General features: G+C 42.5%; 1 protein-coding gene across 3 annotated transcripts in view; it reads left to right on the top strand.

Annotated features, from left to right (window-relative positions):
* Nucleotides 1–24,071, top strand: part of lin28b (lin-28 homolog B (C. elegans)) — a 38,933-nt gene that overhangs the window by 10,678 nt on the left and 4,184 nt on the right. For all 3 annotated transcript variants that reach the window (XM_014143892.2, XM_014143891.2, XM_045695591.1), the window contains exon 3: nucleotides 8,474–8,664. In XM_014143892.2, the coding sequence (XP_013999367.1) occupies nucleotides 8,474–8,664 (191 nt within the window). The remainder of the gene's footprint in view (nucleotides 1–8,473; nucleotides 8,665–24,071) is intronic.

Genomic DNA, 24,071 nt, shown 5'->3' on the forward strand with positions numbered 1-24,071 from the left:
TCAAAATTAAATCAGCCAAGAACTCAGAAAAAAATTGTAGACCTCCACATGTCTGGTTCATCCTTGGGAGGATTTCCAAACGCCTGAAGGTGCCACGTTCATCTGTACAAACAATAGTACGCAAGTATAAACACCATGGGACCACGCAGCCGTCATACTGCTCAGGAAGGAGACGCGTTCTGTCTGCTAGACGTACTTTGGTGCGAAAAGTGCAAATCAATCCCAGAACAACAGCAAAGGACCTTGTGAAGATGCTGGAGGAAACGGGTACAATAGCATCTATATCCACAGTAAAACAAGTCCTATATCGACATAACCTGGAAGGCCGCTCAGCAAGGAAGAAGCCACTGCTCCAAAACCGCCATAAAAAAGCCAGACTACTGCACATGGGGACAAAGACCTTACTTTTTGGAGAAATGTCCTCTGGTCTGATGAAACAAAAATAGAACTGTTTGGTCGTAATGTTCATTGTTATGTTTGGAGGAAAAAGGGGGAAGCTTTTAAGCCAAAGAACACCATCCCAACCGTGAAGCATGGGGGTAGCAGCATCATGTTGTGGGGGTGCTTTGCTGCAGGAGGGACTGGTGCACTTCACAAAATAGATGGCATCATGAGGTAGGAAAAGTATGTGGAGATATTGAAGCAACATCTCAAGACCTCAGTCAGGAAGTTAAAGCTTGGTTGCAAATGGGTCTTCCAAATGGACAATGACCCCAAGCATACTTCCAAAGTTGTGGCAAAATGGCTTAAGGACAACAAAGTCAAGGTATTGGAGTGGCCATCACAAAGCCCTGACCTCAATCCTATAGAAAATGTGTTGGCAGAACTGAAAAAGTGTGTGTGAGCAAGGAGGCCTACAAACCTGACTCCGTTACACCAGCTCTGTCAGGAGGAATGGGCCAAAATTCACCCAACTTATTGTGGGAAGCTTGTGGAAGGCTACCTGAAATGTTTGACCCAATTAAACAATTTAAAGGCAATGCTACCAAATACTAATTGAGTGTATGTAAACTTCTGACCCACTGGGAATGTGATGAAAGAAATAAAACGTGAAATAAATCAATCGCTCTACTATTATTCTGACATTTCACATTCTTAAAATAAACTGGTGATCCTAACTGACCTAAGACAGGGCATTTTTACTAGGATTAAACGTCAGGAATTGTGAAACCTGAGTTTAAATGTATTTGGCTAAGGTGTATGTAAACTTCTGACTTCAACTGTATATTTAATTGGGGGAAATGTATATCCTCAGCTTGATATTTAGCTCTATTCCCAAGTGGAAATGTCACATGTCTTACATTTGATTGAAAGTCTTTTTAGACCGGGGTCCCCTTCATTAGGCACCAAACCGAAGAGAACAGACTGAAACACTGAGCGACTACCTGGACGCTCATTTTCCTTTTCTGTTGCAAAATGTTTTCAGTTGTGTGACCTAATAAACACCATCTAACTGTAGGCTTTATCACATTCCTGTTTGTTTTTCAGTTCCAATTGAGAAACAATTATTTTAAATTTATTTTGGGCAGCTGGGCTTCTTTCTCTTTTAATTTATGAAGGTCGATTACATTTTAATACCAACGACAACAGCAGAAAACAAAACAAATACATTTGAAAAAGTGTCAATTTGTCTGGCAGATGTCAAATGTCCATAAGGTGCCGTGGTACTGTTCATTTTTGTTTGCTGTCCAGTTTCTTTTCTTAGTTGGGTCATTATTTGTCTGAAGACACTTCTGCTTTGAATTACAGTTATGACCATTGTTCTCCACAGTTTTGCGCTTCTCTCCAGTCCCATACTGTACCTCAGCTTTACAGCAATGCAAGAAGCAGGGCTGCTGTTTCTTTATGTTCAAAAATACAACTCTATTTGCAGTGTTGCCCTGTGCTTCTTACCTTTTTTTCCCTTTACTAGGGCTCCTGTTTGCTGAAGTGAATTAAGGTTGTCACCCTGCTACTGCTAGTTCTTTCTTTCTCCCCATCCACCTCACCTTGGTTCTCTTCTCCCACCCAGCCACCTCACCTTGGTTCTCTTCTTCTCCCACCCAGCAACCTCACCTTGGTTCTCTTCTTCTCCCACCCAGCCACCTCACCTTGGTTCTCTTCTCCCACCCAGCAACCTCACCTTGGTTCTCTTCTTCTCCCACCCAGCCACCTCACCTTGGTTCTCTTCTCCCACCCAGCAACCTCACCTTGGTTCTCTTCTTCTCCCACCCAGCAACCTCACCTTGGTTCTCTTCTTCTCCCACCCAGCAACCTCACCTTGGTTCTCTTCTTCTCCCACCACCAGCCACCTCACCTTGGTTCTCTTCTTCTCCCACCCAGCCACCACCTCACCTTGGTTCTCTTCTTCTCCCACCCAGCAACCTCACCTTGGTTCTCTTCTTCTCCCACCCAGCCAGCCACCTCACCTTGGTTCTCTTCTTCTCCCACCCAGCCAGCCACCTCACCTTGGTTCTCTTCTTCTCCCACCGCCAGCCACCTCACCTTGGTTCTCTTCTCCCACCCAGCCAGCCACCTCACCTTGGTTCTCTTCTTCTCCCACCCAGCCAGCACCTCACCTTGGTTCTCTTCTTCTCCCACCCAGCCAGCCACCTCACCTTGGTTCTCTTCTTCTCCCACCCAGCCAGCCACCTCACCTTGGTTCTCTTCTTCTCCCACCCAGCCAGCCACCTCACCTTGGTTCTCTTCTTCTCCCACCCAGCCAGCCACCTCACCTTGGTTCTCTTCTTCTCCCACCCACCCAGCCAGCCACCTCACCTTGGTTCTCTTCTTCTCCCACCCACCCAGCCAGCCACCTCACCTTGGTTCTCTTCTTCTCCCACCCACCCAGCCAGCCACCTCACCTTGGTTCTCTTCTTCTCCCACCCACCCACCCAGCCAGCCACCTCACCTTGGTTCTCTTCTTCTCCCACCCAGCCAGCCACCTCACCTTGGTTCTCTTCTTCTCCCACCCAGCCAGCCACCTCACCTTGGTTCTCTTCTTCTACCCACCCAGCCAGCCACCTCACCTTGGTTCTCTTCTTCTCCCACCCACCCAGCCAGCCACCTCACCTTGGTTCTCTTCTTCTCCCACACCCCCCACCCAGCCACCTCACCTTGGTTCTCTTCTTCTCCCACCACCCACCCACCCAGCCAGCCACCTCACCTTGGTTCTCTTCTTCTCCCACCCACCCACCCAGCCAGCCACCTCACCTTGGTTCTCTTCTTCTCCCCCACCCACCCACCCAGCCCGCCACCTCACCTTGGTTCTCTTCTTCTCCCACCCAGCCACCCACCCAGCCAGCCACCTCACCTTGGTTCTCTTCTTCTCCCACCCACCCACCCACCCAGCCAGCCACCTCACCTTGGTTCTCTTCTTCTCCCACCCACCCACCCAGCCAGCCACCTCACCTTGGTTCTCTTCTTCTCCCACCCACCCACCCAGCCAGCCACCTCACCTTGGTTCTCTTCTTCTCCCACCCACCCACCCAGCCAGCCACCTCACCTTGGTTCATTTCCATCCTCCTTCCGTCCTGATAAACCCATAGCAGAATGATCTACCTCTTCCCCAACCCCGCCCTCTGATCAAATATGGTCCGGTCCATAATCAGTGTGCGCTAGCAGTTAGCATGTTGTTAATTTGGGCCAGGGGGGAAATGGGAACACTCTTAAATGTTTGATGGGGGGTTTGGGTAGAGGTTAGGGGTTAGTGGCTGTAATGAAAACGTGCGGATGAGGGCGAGGGATGTTAGCGCGGTGAGGTTTCGTCTTTTGGTGTGTTTTAAATAAAAGAAAATGATATGCATCCTGTTGGGTCACGTCCATCTGTGACAATCGGGGCCAGCTTTGTCCACTTAGCATTTCCTGTGTGTAAAAAGATACTTAATGGCACCGCACCACATGGTCGTCTCTCACACACACACACACACACACACACACACACACACACGGTTGTGCACATGGACACAGTCTCTCCCCCCCCACTGCTTCCAATAGGCTACTTCACTCCGACCAGCAGCTCCATCCCATAATTAGCCCTCACACAGCTCCTTTCTCGTTCCACTTCCTGCATCGATTACCGCGACTGGTGATGACGATGCTTAGGACGCTATTTTTATGCAGGGCGCTGGGTTTACTATTTGCTTCCTTCGCAGTTTGCACACACTCGCATGCACGCTACGCATGTACACACACATTCTGGAGGTAGTCTTATGAGCATAATAAGTACATAATCATTTTCTCTTCCCAGGTTGCTGTGAAAGACAATGTCTTCTCAGCGTTCCTTGCAAATGAACGATGAAAAATAGATGAACACACACACACTCTCAGACCAAATCCTTATTATTTGTATGTGGAAATGGCACATGGGTAACTTTCAGAATGGGCAGGCAGTTTTGGAGGTGTGGGGGTTGGTTGGTCGGTGTGTTCCCTGTCAGTGGGTCCTCTTTCTGGGGGGGAGGGGGTTATGCACTGACCTGCAAGGCTGCTGGTCATTCCTGGTCCCTCCCAGGCCTGATCAAATGGAGGTTTTGTTGCTGGTCCCTCCTGGTCCCTCCCAGGCCTGATCAAATGGAGGTTTTGTTGCTGGTCCCTCCTGGTCCCTCTCAGGCCTGATCAAATGGAGGTTTTGTTGCTGGTCCCTCCCAGGCCTGATCAAATGGAGGTTTTGTTCCTGGTCCCTCCAGGCTTGATCAAATGGAGGTTTTGTTCTTGGTCCCTCCAGGCCTGATCAAATGGAGGTTTTGTTCCTGGTCCCTCCAGGCCTGATCAAATGGAGGTTTTGTTGCTGGTCCCTCCTGGTCCCTCCCAGGCCTGATCAAATGGAGGTTTTGTTCCTGGTCCCTCCAGGCCTGATCAGGAGTTGCTCCTCCATTGGAGCTGAACAGAATGTGCTGGAGGCATTTCTCTCTCGCCTCCCCTCCTCCCACTCGCGCAGCACACCCCCACCCTGCTCCAGGCCACTCCTCCATTTTGTTCTCTCTTTCTCTCCTCTGACCATGCCCTCTCTTGACCTCTGTGTGTAAACTGAAACCAGGCAGGACACCCGCCAGGTCACCTGAGAGGACACCCGCCAGGTCACCTGAGAGGACACCCGCCAGGTCACCTGAGAGGACACCCGCCAGGTCACCTGAGAGGACACCCGCCAGGTCACCTGAGAGGAGGGCACTCGGGTTGCAGGTTCTGATTCTTCAGGTTTACACACACACAGACAGACAGACAGACAGACACACATATATATGTACGTACATGCAAGCACACACACAGACACACAAACGCACATCTGGCATAATATGCATTCCTTTGTCCGGAATGTATTTTATTAGGGAATAACTCAATTTCATTCATCTGATTTAGTTCATAGTCGAGTAGCTTGAATAAAGTCCTACGGCACTTTGTAATTACTGACACATTATTCTACACACAAGATACTGTGGTTATATAAAAAGCCAATTGTATATCTTTACTATCATTTCCTAGATACTAGATATTCATTAAAGTATCTAGGAAATGTGAGTTTACATATTTCTAGTGGACAAAAGGACTTGTGTGGTTTCCTAACTGACAATCACTGGACCAGTGTTATGAAGGCTCAGGGGGCGGGGATGCGGGGACCACTGAACTTTGACCCGGAAACACATGCTGCTTTCATAAAATGATGACTGGAGCGGACGAGGAAGGCTCTCATTGATTGGCTGAGCCAGAGAATCAATGACAAGTCATGATTATGCCTTGAAGGAAAGAGAAGCAGTTCTGCTCAATTTTTATTTTTAGTTCCAAGATATTTTAAACTGCCCGTAATATTTTAGAATTTATAATAATATATCCATCATAAAGTCGCTGGGATTGAAATCATTTTTTAGCTATTTGAAGTTGTGGTTTTAGTTTGTTTTAATGCTGTTGTGGTTTGTACAAAAATGTATAAACTCCTGAAGTGACCCACTACAGCTGAAACGGACATATAATACCCAACTTGGTTGTCATTCGCAACTTGTATGCATATTAATTCAGTTCACCATGACATAATCCTTTTCTTCCATTCTCTGTCCTTTTCTTTCCCCTCATCCCTTGTTTTGTGGTGAATGTAATAGAGATGTAGAATCTTGCTGTCTCTCATTCTTTCCCTAATCCTTTCCTTTTCCTCACAGCATATCCAAAACATCCAGAACGGTCTCCTACTTTCAGCTAGCTGGAGTGAGCTAAGCTAATCACCTACTGCTTGCTAGCAGGAGACAGGGAATGAATGAGTGAAGGAAGGAAGGAAGGGATAAATGAACGAATGAACACGTTGTGTGAGATCATGTATGATTGAGGAGTCTTTTTCACCCTTTGTGAAACCACGAGTTATTTAAATGATGAATGTGTAGATTCCCCTGTCTTTCATAGTTATGGCATTTTCCCACCGATATTCTTTAAAGAGTTTGTTGTGCTTTTAGTAATTCGGTTAGTAGTGGTGATGTCTTTTAGTGATGAGGTTCACGTCTTTATTGTCAAGAAGCACAAAGATATGTCCTCACCAAAATGTCAAAATAATATGTATAGTGAAATCTCTGATTGAACTACTGTGCTAATTTTGGATCACTTTGAATTGGTAGGATTAGATATATTTTGTAGTTTACAGTACTTTAAGTAAAATGCGACATTGTAATTTTAGAGATGCAGTTGTTCTAAGTATTTCAATTAACCATAGAGTTTTACATGTATTGATTTCAATGGGTTATCCCAAGATGTGTCTGTGTATAACAGAAAGGGTTTGTTTCTATGTTATCTGAAAACAATTAGTGCTAGAAATGATGCAAACTGGTATTTTAGATAACTCACTGAATTAGAAATAATAAAATATATTAAAATAATTGAGTGGTTTAGAGATTTGAATGATATCATTTACTTGGGTATTTGGACTGCCTTTTAGCCCCTCCCACTTGTACAATTTCATTGGTTGAGGGAAATTGCTGTCTTTATTTCAAGCAATAAATGAAATGTAAGATTACTGTATTGATTTTAAATAATTGCTAGATATATAATCAGAATAAGGGTCTAAATGTAAACTAGGACAGTTAGTAGCTGTTACTAGTGGCATAATAATGACTGATTTTCACATTAAAATCATTAGATAATGAATTCATGTTGATTAGTCAATAGACATCACAATTTCCATTTAGAAGGGGTATGTGAGATGATAAAAACACCATTATAAAGATATTCAAGCTTCTATAATAGCTTTGTGTTCTTAATTCTAAGCAACATTTTGTGTGAAATATTAAATGTATTATAGCAAATATACACATAAATCTATGTAAAAAATGGGTTAATTCATAAAGAAATTATTTGTTTCATCTTAGAAGAAATAAGCTGTAATAACTTTTTAGTGCAACTTATTTCTGTCTTTCCTATTGGTTTCCAAAGATAATATTTAACTAATAATATATCAAAGATTAATACAAAATAAAGCTATACATTGGACCAGATTTATTATATTTTCATGAAACATGAAATGATTGGTACTACTTTGTTTGGATTGTCAGTAGTCCATCTGTAGGTGCCCTATCTTCTAACCCTAACCCTTATTCAAATACTAACCCTAACCTTAACCCTTATTCAAATACTAACCCTAACCTTAGCAAGCAGTTTCTTATCAACAGATAGATAGTTTGACGATCTGTAGAGGTTCTACAGATGGAAACTCCAGGCCATACAAATAGTGTTACCAAATCGTTTTATATGCATTTACTTTAATGGTTTATAGTCCTATTTCGTCTTAGTTTTATCTTTTGAACTTGTTTACCATAGATAAACACAAGCAACATTTGCACTGTTGTAAATGACTTAGTAAAGCTAACCCAAATAGTAGCTATTCTTCCCAACTACTCTGTTTATACTCTCTCGCTCTCTCGCTCTCTCGGCAACATGCTTGTTTGATAGCTCTTCATAGGCCTGCATACTGTTGGCTTGCTCTGACACTCCTTCAACAGCATGTATACATTTTGATGGTGTGTGAGTTTGTTCCCCTCTGCTAAATTCGGTTATGCGTCTGGTGCGATCCGTAAAAGATACATGATATCAGTCATATTATGTTGTTGTCAAATCATAAATCATTGATTTATGTGTTTCCGTAGTAACCAGATGAATCATTTAGATGGAACTGATAAAGACAGACATTACTTGTGTAGAGGGAAGTGACAGCATTGGGTGCGAAACCCTATTCCCCCTCCCTGTCAGAGTTTTTGATTGAATTACATTTTTTGTCATTTGATAAGCATGAACATTGACAATGACTTGAATTAAATAGTCGACATTCTAAAGGTTTGCTATAAATGCTAGTCCAAAAATCATTAACAGTGCAGTGTTTCTAAAAAGGGGTGGTCTGGATGAAATTGTAATTACATGGTAATAATTCAGTATCTTTTAAAGGATGGTCTGGTCGGTATAATTCAAATTCTATGGCAGCATTTCTTAAAGGGCTGGTGTGTTGATTTTTTATTTTTTTCTTCCACAGAGTAAACTGGTGATGGAGGGCTTCCGCAGCCTGAAGGAGGGCGAGCAGGTGGAGTTCACCTTTAAGAAGTCCTCCAAGGGCCTGGAGTCCCTATGGGTGACGGGGCCGGGCGGGGGACCGTGTGCGGGCAGTGAAAGGAGACCCAAAGGGAAGGTCCCACCCCAGAAGAACCGCAAACCAAAGGGAGACCGGTGAGTACAAGAGCAAAGCATGCTGAGAAGGCTCTGATTGACAGGAAGTACAATGTGGATGGAGCTTTGCTGCACAGGACTTTAAAACGACATGTGCGAAATGGCTGTTACTTTGGGAAAGACCAGGGACATCACGATACGATATCACGATACTTAGGTGCTGATATGATATGTATTGAGATTCTCACGGTTCTATAGGATATAGGTACAGCCGACTAGCTGGGTTGCTTTGTTTGGTTTTTGAAACCAGGTTTGCTGTTCACTTGTGCTGTATGGCTTTGTATACTACTGTACTTTAACTTTAATTTATTCTGGACCTGTGGACTGTGAAAAGATCCCTGGTGGCGTGTGTGGTGTGTGTGTGTGTGTGTGTGTGTGTGTGTGTGTGTGTGTGTGTGTGTGTGTGTGTGTCTCAGTGCTGTGTGCAAGTCACAATACAGATGTAACTGTATTGACCCCCCCATCACTACTGCTTATGGAAACCAACATTAAAGTAACGTGAACAACAAAGAATAACTAATCAGCTTAGCCTTTTTAAACATTTAAAAAGTAATGTTGATTTACGCTCAAATTTTACTGACGAAAAAAAAAACGTTAAAAAAAAAAAAACACATTTTTGTTGTTGATGGGTATTAATATGGAAGGTAATTTTAGTATTAGCCTTACAAATCTGTATGTTTCTGCCTTCATCAGTTGGATAGTTATCAGGGGGCCTAGATTGTAGATTTAACACAGATCTAAGTACACGGCGATTGCCATGGTTATTCGGCTTGAGTCATTCATTGAATAGGGCACTTTTCCCGCTATTCAAAGTCAATTTATCACCTTCCACAATCTTAAAATTGTGCCTGGGTAGGTTTGTGTGAATCTCAATGCATTTTACAGCAGGCATTATGACTATCTGAATACTGTCTGTGGTGTTGAGCTGGACTATTACAAGACTTTCAGGAGTAGTGAACCTTAAATTTGAACTCTTTCCCGACATCAACATTTTTAACGTCTTGTTTAGTCCCCAAGGCTTATATGGAACTCGCTGAAATAGTTTGATGCTTGCTGTATCTATGCTCTACCTCTCTGTTCGTCTTCTACTGAGAAAACATGCAGTTCCTCCTCTCCGTGTGTCAGAGCACCTGGTGCTGCAGCGAACACAGAGACGGACTGGGATGGAGCTATATGTGGCTACCATCGTGGGAGGCTGCTTCACATAGTTACTGTGTACATTAAAGCCAAAATCTGGAGTTTGTGTATCCACAAGCAGTAAGCTGAGGGATGGGGGCTGGAGAAATGTAACCTAACTACTCTCAAATTCATACACGCAACTCAAGTTATTCTTCAAGAATCTATGAATATAGGGCAGGCTGTCATCAAAGGACCATTGAACAAGGAAATATCCCAGATTATTCCTTAATGTTTTTTAAATTGAGCTGTGTGCCTTTAACGTTTGCGATCTCAAGGCTTATGTAATTCTTTCCCTACAATGGATGTAAGATGGACAGTGCCTTCAGAAAGTATTCATACCCCTTGACTTATTCCAAATTTTGTTGTTACACCCTGAATTCCTTGTCCCATCATGCTCTTGCGGGGTCACCGGTTAGTCGAGGTAATTGAGGTAATATGTAGGTAGAGGTAAAGTGACTATGCATGGATAATAAACAGAGTAGCAGCAGCATAAAAATTGGGGGTGGGTTGGGGACAAGGCAAATAGTCCGGGTAGCCATTTGATAAGCTGTTCAGTAGTCATATGGCTTGGGGGTAGAAGTTGTTAAGAAGCCTTTTGGACCAAGACTTGGCGCTCCGCTACCGCTTGCCGTGCGGTAGCAGATAGACCAGTCTATGACTAGGGTGGCTGGGGCCTTTGGCAATTTGTTTGGGCCTTCCTCTGACACCGCCTGGTATAGAGGTCCTGGATGGCAGGACGCTTGGCCCCAGTGATTCACTGGGCCATACGGACTACCTTCTGTAGTGCCTTGCGGTCGGAGGCCGTGCAGTTGCCATACCAGGTAGTGATGCAACCCGTCAGGATGGTCTCGACGGTGCAGCTGTAGAACTTTTTGAGGCTCTGAGGACCCATGCCAAATCTTTTCAGTGTCCTGAGGGAGAATATGCGTTGTCGTGCCCTCTTCACAATTGTCTTGGTGTGTTTGGACCATGATAGTTTGTAGGTGATATGGACACCAAGGAACTTGAAGCTCTCAACCTGCTCCACTACAGCCCCATCGATGAGAATGGGGGTGTGCTCGGTCCTCCTTTTTCTGTAGTCCACAATCATCTCCTTTGTCTTGATCACATTGAGGGAGAGGTTGTTGTCCTGGCACCACACGGCCAGGTCTCTGACCTCCCTATAGGCTGTCTCATCATTGTTGGTGATCAGGCCTACCACTGTTGTGTAATCGGCAAACTTGATGATGGTGTTGGAGTCGTGCTTGGCCATGCAGTCATGGGTGAACAGGGAGTACAGGAGGGGACGGAGCACACACCCCTGAGGGGCCCCTGTGTTGAGGATCAGCATGGCATATGTTGTTACTTACCATTACCACTTGGGAGTGGCCCTTCATTGTCTCCAAGTGTCTGGAAAGCAGGTTTGAACCAGGTTTTCCTCTATGATTTTGCCTGTGCTTAGCTCTATTCCGTTTCTTTTTATCCTAAAGAACTCCCTATTCCTTGCCGAGGACAAGCATACCCATAGCATGATGCAGCCACCACCATGCTTGAAATTATAGAGAGTGGTACTCAGTGGTGTTGGATTTGCCTCAAACATAGAACTTTGTATTCAGGACATGAAGTCAATTTCTTTGCCACGTTTTTTGCACTTTTACTTTATTGCAAAAAGGATGCATGTTTTGGAAAGAATTTATTCTGTACAGGCTTCCTTCTTTTCACACTGTCATTTAGGTTAGTATTGTAGAGTAACTACAATGTTGTTGATCCATCCTCAGCTCTCATATCAAAACCATTAAACTCATGATGAAATCCCTGAGCAGTTTCCTTCCTCTCCGGCAACTGAGTTAGGAATGACACCTGTATCTTTGTAGTGAGTGGGTGTATTGATACACCATCCAAAGTGTAGTTCATAACTTCACCATGCTCAAAGGGATATTCAATGTGAACGTTCGCCCCAGTCTGAGGTCCTGAGCGCTCTGGAGCAAGTTTTATTATGTATAAAATGGAAGAAGTTTGGAACCACCAAGACTCTTTAATGTCTTTTTTTCTTCTTTAGGCTTGCCATATCAAAGGGATTGAATACTTACTGACTCAAATTTCAGCTTTTCATTCTGAATTCATTTGTAAAAAAATCTAAAAACATAATTTCACTAACATTATGGGGTATTGTGTGGAGGCCAGTGACACAAAACCTAAATGTAATACATTTTACATTCAGGCTGTAACACAACAAAATGTGGAAAAAGTCAAGGAGTACGAATACTTTCTGAAGGCAATGTATATCTGCATAGACCAAATCATTGTGTGATTGATATAGCTTTCTGGCTATCCAATCCCATTCTTAATCAGGTGTGAAAATAATTAAGGTTTCTTCATTAGTAAGAAAATTATCTGCCGAAAGGGTTCCTTGGATGTTTTACACCAGTGAATAATTTAGTGTATTTAGTAGAGGTCGAGCGATTAATCGGAATGGCTTATTAACCTCTCTGGGCTAGGCGGGACGAATTCGTCCCACCTACGCAACAGCCAGTCTAATCCAGTGGCGCGATTTTCAAATACCTTAGAAATGCTATTACTTCAATTTCTCAAACGTATGACTATTTTACAGCATTTTAAAGACAAGACTCTCGTTAATCTAACCACACTGTCCGATTTCAAAAAGGCTTTACAACGAAAGCAAAACATTAGATTATGTCAGCAGAGTACCAAGCCAGAAATAATCAGACACCCATTTTTCAAGCTAGCATATAATGTCACAAAAACCCAGAAGACAGCTAAATGCAGCACTAACCTTTGATGATCTTCATCAGATGACAACCCTAGGACATTATGTTATACAATACATGCATGTTTTGTTCAATCAAGTTCATATTTATATCAAAAACCAGCTTTTTACATTAGCATGTGACGTTCAGAACTAGCATACCCCCCGCAAACCTCCGGTGAATTTACTAAATTACTCACGATAAACGTTCACAAAAAACATAATTATTTTAAGAATTATAGATACAGAACTCCTCTATACACTCGATATGTCCGATTTTAAAATAGCTTTTCGGTGAAAGCACATTTTGCAATATTCTCAGTAGATAGCCCAGCCATCACGGCTAGCCATTTAGACACCGACCAAGTTTAGCCCTGACCAAAGTCAGATTTACTATTACAAAAGTTTGATTACCTTTGATGTTTTTCGTCAGAATGCACTCCCAGGACTTCTACTTCAATAACAAATGTTGGTTTGGTCCAAAATAATCCATCGTTATATCCAAATAGCGGCGTTTTGTTCGTGCGTTCCAGACACTATCCGAAATGGTAAATCAGGGTCGCGAGCATGGCGCAATTCGTGACAAAAAAATTCTAAATATTCCATTACCGTACTTCGAAGCATGTCAACCGCTGTTTAAAATCCATTTTTATGCCATTTTTCTCGTAAAAAAGCGATAATATTCCGACCGGGAATCTCCTTTTAGGTAAACAGAGGAAAGAAAACAAAGCATTCTGTCGACGCGGGCACGAGCCTGAGTCTCACAGTACTGTAACCAGCCACTACCCAAACGCGCTACTTTTTTTCAGCCAGAGCCTGCAAAGCCACGATTCAGCTTTTTGCCGCCTTCTGAGAGCCCATGTGAGCCGTAGGAAGTGTCACGTAACAGCAGAGATCCTTTGTAATGGATAGAGATGGCAAAGAAGGCCAAGAAATGGTCAGACAGGGTACTTCCTGTACAGAATCTTCTCAGGTTTTGACCTGCCATTTGAGTTCTGTTATACTCACAGACACCATTCAAACAGTTTTAGAAACTTTGGAGTGTTTTCTATCCAAAGCCAATAATTATATGCATATTCTAGTTACTGGGCAGGAGTAGTAACCAGATAAAATCGGGTACGTTTTTTATCCAGCCGTGTCAATACTGCCCCCTAGCCCTAACAGGTTAATTAGGGCATTTTTGGACACTAATCATGGCCGATTACATTGCACTCCACGAGGAGACTGCGTGGCAGGCTGACTACCTGTTATGCGAGTGCAGCAAGGAGCCAAGGTAAGGTGCTAGCTAGCATTAAACGTATCTTTATAAAAAACAATCAATCTTAACATAAATCACTAGTTAACTACACATGGCTGATGATATTACTAGTTTATCTAGCTTTGCATATAAACGATGCGGTGCCTGTTAATTTATCATTGAATCACAGCCTACTTAGCCAAACGGGTGATTTAACAAGCGCATTCGCGAAAAAAGCACTGTTGTTGCACCAATGTGTACCTAACCATAAACATCAACTCCTTTCTTAAAATCAATACACAAGTATATCTTTTTCAACCTGCATATTTAGTTAATATTGCCTGCTAACATGAATTTCTTTTATCTAGGGAAATTGTCACTTCTCTTGCGTTCTGTGCAACAGAGTCAGGGTATATGCAGCAGTTTGGGCCGCCTGGCTCGTTGTGAACTGTGTGAAGACTATTTCTTCCTAACAAAGACAGCCAACTTCGCTAAACGGGGGACGATTTAACAAAAGCGCATTTGCGAAAAAAGCACAATCGTTGCACGAATGTACCTAACCATAAACATCAATGCCTTTCTTAAAATCAATACACAGAAGTATATATTTTTAAACCTGCGTATTTAGTTAAAAGAAATTCATGTTAGCAGGCAATATTAAACTAGGGAAATTATGTCACTTCTCTTGCGTTCATTGCACGCAGAGTCGGGTATATGCAACAGTTTGGGCCGCCTGGCTCGTTGCGAACTAATTTGCCAGAATTTTACGGAATTATGACAACATTGAAGGTTGTGCAATGTAACAGGAATATTTAGACTTATGGATGCCACCCGTTAGATAAAATACGGAACGGTTCCGTATTTCACTGAAAGAATAAACATGATAATTTCGAAATGATAGTTTCCGGATTTGACCATATTAATGATCTAAGGCTCGTATTTCTGTGTGTTATTATGTTATAATTAACTCTATTATTTGATAGAGCAGTCTGACTGAGCGGTGGTAGGCAGCAGCAGGCTCGTAAGCATTCATTCAAACAGCACTTTCGTGTGTTTGCCAGCAGCTCTTCGCAATGCTTTCAAGCATTGCGCTGTTTATGACTTCAAGCCTATCAACTCACAAGATAAGGCTGGTGTAACCCATGTGAAATGGCTAGCTAGTTAGCGGGGTGCGCACTAATAGCGTTTCAAACGTCACTCGCTCTGAGACTTGGAGTAGTTGTTCCCCTTCCTCTACATGGGTAATGCTGCTTCGAGGGTGGCTGTTGTCGATGTGTTCCTGGTTCGAGCCCAGGTTGGAGCGAGGAGAGGGACGGAAGCTATACTGTTACACTGGCAATACTAAAGTGCCTATAAGAACATCCAATAGTCAAAGGTATATGAAATACAAATCTTAGAGAGAGAAATAGTCCTATAGTAACTACAACCTAAAACTTCTTACCTGGGAATATTGAAGACTCATGTTAAAAGGAACCACCAGCTTTCATATGTTCTCATGTTCTGAGCAAGGAACTTAAACGTTAGCTTTCTTACATGGCACATATTGCACTTTTACTTTCTTCTCCAACACTTTGTTTTTGCATTATTTAAACCAAATTGAACTTGTTTCATTATTTATTTGAGGCTAAATTGATTTGATTGATATATTATGTTTAAAATAAGTGTTCATTCAGTATTGTTGTAATTGTTATTATTACAAATAAAGTAATTTAGTAAAAAATCGGCCGATTAATCGGTATAGGTTTTTTTTGTGGACCTCCAATAATCGGTACTGGCGTCGAAAAATCATAATCGGTCATCCTAGTATTTAGGATAATTGGGGCTGCTTTGTGGTTGGTTATCTCCATGGTGATTTGGAAGGGGGGCTACTTAGTGGTTGGTTATCTCGCATAGTGATTTTTATTGTGTTGGATTGGAATCTGTGTTGGTTGGTAGCAGGTACTTAAGTTTGATTACACCTCTTGTTCTCTGCTGTTTAAGCCTTACCCTATTCTTCCACGGGCTGGACAGAACTATAACCATACTTGAATACAGTGTATAAGTCCTGCGTTCCAATTCTGTCCTTTCTCTTAAAGTGTGCACTTGGTCACTTCCCTTCATGGATTTAAAAGGAAAGGACTGTCAAAAGAAATATGATGGAAACTCATCACACTTTATTTGGATACTCCAGATAGTCCGTTGATAATATGATCATCTGTTGACAAGCAACTGCTTGATAAGGTTACGGTTAGGTGTAGGTTTAGAGTAAGGGTTAGGAAAAGAAAAGGGTTACGTTTTGGGTTAGTTATTTGATATGTTACTGACAGCCATGGGAAGATGTTTTGAGTTGGGTGGAGGCGGGTATATAGTTCAGAAATCTGCATTTTCAAAACGCAGACCATCCAGAAATCTGCATTTTTTAAAAACCATTTCACTTGTGTTTTATATTAAAGTCAAGTGTTTTTTATTTTTTCTTCAATAGTGATCTGGGGCGTGTAACTAAGTTTTCCTTGACATGAAATGCATTCGGTAGAAAATAGCTTAATTTATCAGATGACAACAGAAGTGCACCGCAAAAAAGCAAGGTATTTAAGGAAAAAATTATGCATGGCCATCATATTTCTGTTGATCATAGAAAGAATTCAGCCAGCTAAACTCAGCAAAAAAAGAAACATCCCTTTTCAGGACCCTGTCTTTCAAAGATAATTCATAAAAATCCAAATAACTTCACAGATCTTCATTGTAAAGGGTTTAAACACTGTTTCCCATGCTTGTTCAATGAACCGTACCTTAGGCATGCTGCAAGGAGGCATGAGGACTGCAGATGTGGCCAGGGCAATAAATTGCAGTGTCCGTACTGTGAGACGCCTAAGACAGCGCTACAGGGAGACAGGACGGGCAACTGATCGTGGCAGACCACGTGTCACAACACCTGCACAGGATCGGTACAGCCGAACATCACACCTGCGGGACAGATACAGGATGGCAACAACAACTGCCCGAGTTACACCAGGAACGCACAATCCCTCCATCAGTGCTCAGACTGTCCGCAATAGGCTGAGAGAGGCTGGACTGAGGGCTTGTAGGCCTTTTGTAAGGCAGGTCCTCACCAGACATCACCGGCAACAACGTCGCCTATGAGCACAAACCCACCGTCGCTGGACCAGACAGGACTGGCAAAAAGTGCTCTTCACTGACGAGTCGCAGTTTTGTCTCACCAGGGGTGATGGTCGGATTCGCGTTTATCGTCGAAGGATAGAGCGTTACACCGAGGCCTGTACTCTGGAGCAGGATCGATTTGGAGGTGGAGGGTCTGTCATGGTCTGGGGCGATGTGTCACAGCATCATCGGGCTGAGCTTGTTGTCATTGCAGGCAATCTCAACGCTGTGCGTTACAGGGAAGACATCCTCCTCCCTCATGTGGTATCCCACCTGCAGGCTCATCCTGACATGACCCTCCAGCATGACAATGCCACCAGCCATACTGCTCGTTCTGTGCGTGATTTCCTGCAAGACAGGAATGTCAGTGTTCTGCCATGGCCAGCGAAGAGCCCGGATCTCAATCCCATTGAGCATGTCTGGGACCTGTTAGATCGGAGGGTGAGGGCTAGGGCCATTCCCCCCCCAGAAATGTTCAGGAACTTGCAGGTCCCTCTTGGTAGAAGACTGGGGTAACATCCCACAGCAAGAACTGGCAAATCTGGTGCAGTCCATGAGGAGATGCACTGCAGTACTTAATGCAGCTTGTGGCCACACCAGATACTGACTGTTGATTTTGACCCCCCCCCCTTTGTTCAGGGACACATTATTCCATTTCTGTTAGTCACATGTCTGTGGAACTTGTTCAGTTTGTCTCAGTTGTTGAATCTTGTTATGTTCATACAAATATTTACACTTGTTAAGTTTGCTGAAAATAAACACAGTTGACAGTGAGAGGACGTTTCTTTTTTTGCTGAGTTTATTAACACCACTTTAATGTTTTGCTTCAAGTTGGTCTTGCAATTTACCAGAGAAAACTAGGCTACACCGAGAAAATGACCAGAGAAAAGTAGGCTACACCGAGAAAATGACCAGAGAAAAGTAGGCTACACCGAGAAAATGATCAGAGAAAAGTAGGCTACACCGAGAAAATGACCAGAGAAAAGTAGGCTACACCACAGTAGAACGCTGTCTGCTGATAGAATGCCCGTTTGTGAATTCTCATCCAAGTGGTGACATGCAATTGAAGAAAATTAGTCTGATGCCAATCAGAAATGACAATAAGAAGCATTATCGAGCTGCTTTTACAAAACAGAGCAAGATATTTCTTATGCGTTTTATATTTTTTCCTGTGTGAAAAACGTGTAATTCTGCTTTAATGCAGCCCCTGCTTAGTAATAAAGCATTGCATGCATCTACAGTACCAGTCAAAAGTTTGGACACCTACTCATTGAAGGGTTTTTCTTTATTTTTGACATTGTAGAATAATAGAAGACAAACTATCAATTAACACATGGAATCATGTAGTAACTAAAAAGGTCTTAAACAAATAACAATATGCGAAGTTGTCAAGGCAAATGGTGGCTACTTTGAAGAACCTCAAATATATTTAGATTTGTTTAACACTTTTTTGGTTACTACATGATTCCATATGTGTTATTTCATAGTTTGATGTCTTCACTATTATTCTACAATGTAGAAAATAGTGAAAATAAAGAAAACCGTTGGAATGAGGTGTCCAAACTTTTGACTGGTACTGTACAATCGCATTTGTGTAGTGTCATACCCCATAATGAGAAAGCAAAAACAGGTTTTTATTTACATTAGCAAAAATGTCTATCACATTTAGATAAGTATTCAGACCCTTTACTTAGTACTTTGTTGAAGCCCCTTTTGGCAGTGATTACTGCCTCAAGTCTTCTTGGTGATGACGCTACAAGCTTGGCACACCTGTATTTGGAGAATTTCTCCCATTCTTCTCTGCAGATCCTCTCAAGCTCTGTCAGGTTGGATGGGGAGCGTCGCTGCACAGCTATTTTTAGGTCTCTACCGAGATGTTCGATCGGGTTCAAGTCCGGGCTCTGGCTGGGCCACTCAAGATCATTCAAAGACTTGTCTTGGCTGTGTGCTTAGGGTCATTGTCTTGTTGGAAGCTGAACCTTCGCCCCAGTCTGAGGTCCTGAGTGCTCTGGACAGGCTTTCATCAAGGATCTCTCTGGTCTTTCCTCCGTTCATCTTTCCCTTGATCCGGATTAGTCTCGGAGTCCCTGCCTCTGGAAAAACATGCCCACAGCATGATGCTGTCACCACCATGCTTCACCGTAAGGATAGTGACAGGTTTCCTGGAGTTCAATCTTGGTTTCATCAGACCAGAGAATCTTGTTTCTCATGGTCTGAGAGTCCTTTAGGTGCCTTTTGGCAAACTCCAAGTGGGCTGTCATGTGCCTTTTTTACTGAGGAGTGGCTTCCGTCTGGCCACTCTACCATTAAGGCCTGATTGGTGGAGTGCTGCAGAGATGGGAGAACCTTCCAGAAGGACAACCATCTCCACAGAGGAACTCTGGGGCTCTGTCAGTGACCATCGGGATCTTGGTCACCTCCCTGACCAAGGCCCTTCTCCCCCAATTGGTCAGTTTGGACCCGGGCGGCCAGCTCTAGGAAGAGTATTAGTGGTTCCAAACTTCTTCCATTTAAGAATGATTGAGGCCACTGTGTTCTTGGGGACCTTCAATTCTGCAGCCATCTATAGACAGATTTGTGTTCCCTTTTCAGCAGAGCTGTTTGCTTTCCAAACGGTAGGCCTACATTTTTCTCACAATTGTATTTTGAAATTTGTGAAAAACAAACTGACATCCGCAACCAACTAGAGAAATATAATCCATAGAAGGCAGTTCCCATTCCAGTTAGGACTGGCAGCCATTGCTAATGTACTCATGAGTTTAACAGTCAAAGTGCCAGGGTTAGAGGTTCCAAAATCATTCTATCAATCATTCAGCGCAACAAGCTGTTGTAAATTTGGCTCGCATGCTGCCCAAATTGTGGCCTTCCTGACTCTTAAGAGCCTGTGAGAAAACGTAATCCACAGGTATTTTTTAGAAGCTATTGATCCTCTGTAGCTAAATTATGCACTCTTATTTTATTTATGTAGGTTCATAAATAGATGGTCTTTAGAGCATCTACAGATGGACTATCCAAATAAAATGTTTCCGGAAACTCTGTTTAGCCCGTACTTTCACCAATCAAATGCTTTAAAATGACCGGGGAAGGAGTGCACAAGTACAAACATTGAGAGAAGTGACATACAGTTCTTAGTTCTTTCACTAAAGTTGCCAGTTGATATTATTAGATGCCAAACTGTTAGACAAACCTAACCCTAACTCATTATACATCAGTATAATGTTAGGGGTTTAGGATATGCTGAGAAGTGCTATATTAGTGTGGCAGGTAGCCTAGCGTTTAAGAGAGTTGGGCCAGTAACCGGAAGGTTGCTGGTTTGTAGATAAGAATTTGTTCTTAACTGACTTGCCTAGTTAAATAAAGGTTAAATGAATTAATCCCCTAGCCGACTAGGTGATAAATCTGTCGATGTGCCCTTGAGCCCTAATTGCTCCTGTAAGTTGCTCTGGATAAATTACTAAATAAAGATTTGCAGTTTAACGTTGACTCAAACTAAAGGAATATTTCACCACTCAATCCATTTTAAGTGAAACAGTAAACCAAAGTTGAAAATAGGTATAAATTACCTCTCAGCAGTTGAGTTAGTCACATAGGATTTATATTGTCCCGTTTCAGCTCATATCTGTCACAAGTTATGTGGTTGCTATGGTTACTTTCTGGTACTCACTAAGGAGAATTGGGATTCGGTAACTTAACCTACTGAGCAATAACTGTTGCTTGTTTTGCTCCATCCAAATTAGGGTTGAAAACATCTGCTAACTGTTTTTACCTTAGGGGAATCTTTTAACCGGGACTTCTGGAAAACCTAGGAATTTGTGGAAAGTTTTTGCAACCCTAATCCCAATAATAAATGGTACAATAATTTTACCATCACCAATTTATCTTGGCATAAGGCATATTCATTAAAATATAAAGAGTTTATTCTCAACACTCAGAGTTAATTTAACACTGAAACAGTGTTTACTGTCATTGTTAAATTTACACTGACACATTTGCTGTCACCATGAATTCATAACGGAATGAAAGGAGAATAAGCCATATGATGCCCAACAAATGTTTTGTCATTGCACCAATCCCAGGGAGGAATATTGCGGATGGTGTGTCCACACTTCTCTGAGGAGGCAAGGACAAATGAGGCGGTCTAGGCTATATTTAGGTCAAGTCCCAAATGGCAACCTATTCCCTATATACAGAAGTGTACTACATTTGACCAGATTCATATGGGCCCTGATCAAAAGTAGTGCACTGAATAGGGAATTGGGGGCCATTTTGGATGCTGCCATAGGCCAAGTATTACCGTGGTAACCAACACAAGCACCTTAGTAACCCACAAGGTCCCAGTGAAGTGTGTCTAAACCATTTCATAGCTCGGTAAGAGCACATAATAGGAATATTGAGATGATGAGATCTTATTGCTTAACTAAACAAGATGTCTGAACCGAGGTCAATTCCTGTTTAAGCCTGTTTGGTTAATGAATTGGGTATGGAGTTTGTATCACACAATTTTTTTGTTTTGTTTTTGCATTGCCCGTTTCTATTCAGTTTTCTCAGGCAGTTCATTTGGAATTGAAATGTACTTGAGCCTTGATCGGCACATTATGTTTTTAATGAGAGAGAGAGAGCTCTCAACGGTTCATCTCAACATCCGTCGTTAAGTGCAGCATTCTTTTAAAATATTTCTGCTGCTGTGCTCTTTATTTGTTATTTAGTGATTTGTTGGTCTTTAACAAGGGATCTTAAAGACTCAACGAAATGCACCGAGGCTAGTTTCTAATGCTCACCATCGATTGTGTCTGAGAATCAATGCAATAGAATGCCAACTGTTGTTTTCCCCTGCCATAATGTCTTTCAATACAATGCACCAACTGTGTTCCATGCAACTTTGAGAAAGCTCCCTATATGAGGATTGTATTGAGAATTGTCTTTGATCCAACTTCAAAACTTTTGGTACTAATAAATATAAATATATATATATATATACACACATACATACAGTGAGGGAAAAAATAATTTGATCCCCTGCTGATTTTGTACGTTTGCCCACTGACAAAGAAATGATCAGTCTATAATTTTAATGGTAGGTTTATTTGAACAGTGAGGGACAGAATAACAACTAAAAAAATCCAGAAAAACACGTCAAATGTTATAAATTGATTTGCATTTTAATGAGGGAAATAAGTATTTGACCCCCTCTCAATCAGAAAGATTTCTGGCTCCCAGTGTCTTTTATACAGGTAACGAGCTGAGATTAGGAGCACACTCTTAAAGGGAGTGCTCCTAATCTCAGTTTGTTACCTGTATAAAAGACACCTGTCCACAGAAGCAATCAATCAATCAGATTCCAAACTCTCCACCATGGCCAAGACCAAAGAGCTCTCCAAGGATGTCAGGGACAAGATTGTAGACCTACACAAGGCTGGAATGGGCTACAAGACCATCGCCAAGCAGCTTGGTGAGAAGGTGACAACAGTTGGTGCGATTATTCGCAAATGGAAGAAACACAAAAGAACTGTCAATCTCCCTCGGCCTGGGGCTCCATGCAAGATCTCACCTCGTGGGGTTGCAATGATCATGAGAATGGTGAGGAATCAGCCCAGAACTACACGGGAGGATCTTGTCAATGATTTCAAGGCAGCTGGGACCATAGTCACCACCAGGAAAACAATTGGTAGCACACTACGCCGTGAAGGACTGAAATCCTGCAGTGCCCGCAAGGTCCCCCTGCTCAAGAATACATATACATGCCCGTCTGAAGTTTGCCAATGAATATCTGAATGATTCAGAGGACAACTGGGTGAAAGTGTTGTGGTCAGATGAGACCAAAATGGAGCTCTTTGGCATCAACTCAACATGTTTGGAGGAGGAGGAATGCTGCCTATGACCCCAAGAACACCATCTCCACCGTCAAACATGGAGGTGGAAACATTATGCTTTGGGGGTGTTTTTCTGCTAAGGGGACAGGACAACTTCACCGCATCAAAGGGATGATGGATGGGGCCATGTACCGTCAAATCTTGGGTGAGAACCTCCTTCCCTCAGCCAAGGCATTGAAAATGGGTCGTGGATGGGTATTCCAGCATGACAATGACACAAAACACACGGCCAAGGCAACAAAGGAGTGGCTCAAGAAGAAGCACCTTAAGGTCCTGGAGTGGCCTAGCCAGTCTCCAGACCTTAATCCCATAGAAAATCTGTGGAGGGAGCTGAAGGTTCGAGTTGCCAAACGTCAGCCTCAAAACCTTAATGACTTGGAGAAGATCTGCAAAGAGGAGTGGGACAAAATCCCTCCTGAGATGTGTGCAAACCTCGTGGCCAACTACAAGAAACGTCTGACCTCTGTGATTGCCAACAAGGGTTTTGCCACCAAGTACTAAGTCATGTTTTGCAGAGGGGTCAAATACTTATTTCCCTCATTAAAATGCAAATCATTTTATAACATTTTTGACATGCGTTTTCTGGATTTTTTTCTTATTCTGTCTCTCACTGTTCAAATAAACCTACCATTAAAATTACAGACTGATCATTCTTTGTAAGTGGGCAAATGTACAAAATCAGCAGGGGATCAAATACTTTTCCCCCCCACTGTATGCCTGGGAATTTTGGGAGTTTTTCTTAAAAGAAGTTAGCTTATAACAGTCAACCTTTTTTGTGGGTTACATATATAAAGCAATTCTAGGTCTTGTGGCATATTTTGGTTAAACTATCCCCAATGAAGCTGGTTGAGAGAATGCCAAGAATGTGCAAATCAGGGTAAAGGGTGGCTACTTTGAACAATCTCAAATATATTTAGATTTGTTAACACTTTTTTTGGTTACTACATGATTCCATATGTGTCATTTCATAGTTTTGATGTCTTCACTATTATTCTACAATGTAGAAAATAGTAAAAAATAAAGAGAAACCCTGGAATGAATAGGTGTCAATTTGACTGTACTGTGTGTGTGTGTGTGTGTGTACATATGTATATAGAACAAAAATATAAATGGGAACATGCAAAAATGTCACTGAGTTACAGTTAAGAGAAGGAAATCAGTCAATTGAAATAAATCCTAGGCCCTAATCTATGGATTTCACATGATTGGGAATACAGATATGCATCGGTTGGTCACA

This window comes from Salmo salar, chromosome ssa15 (genome assembly GCF_905237065.1).
Source record: "Salmo salar chromosome ssa15, Ssal_v3.1, whole genome shotgun sequence".
NCBI lineage: Eukaryota > Metazoa > Chordata > Actinopteri > Salmoniformes > Salmonidae > Salmo > Salmo salar.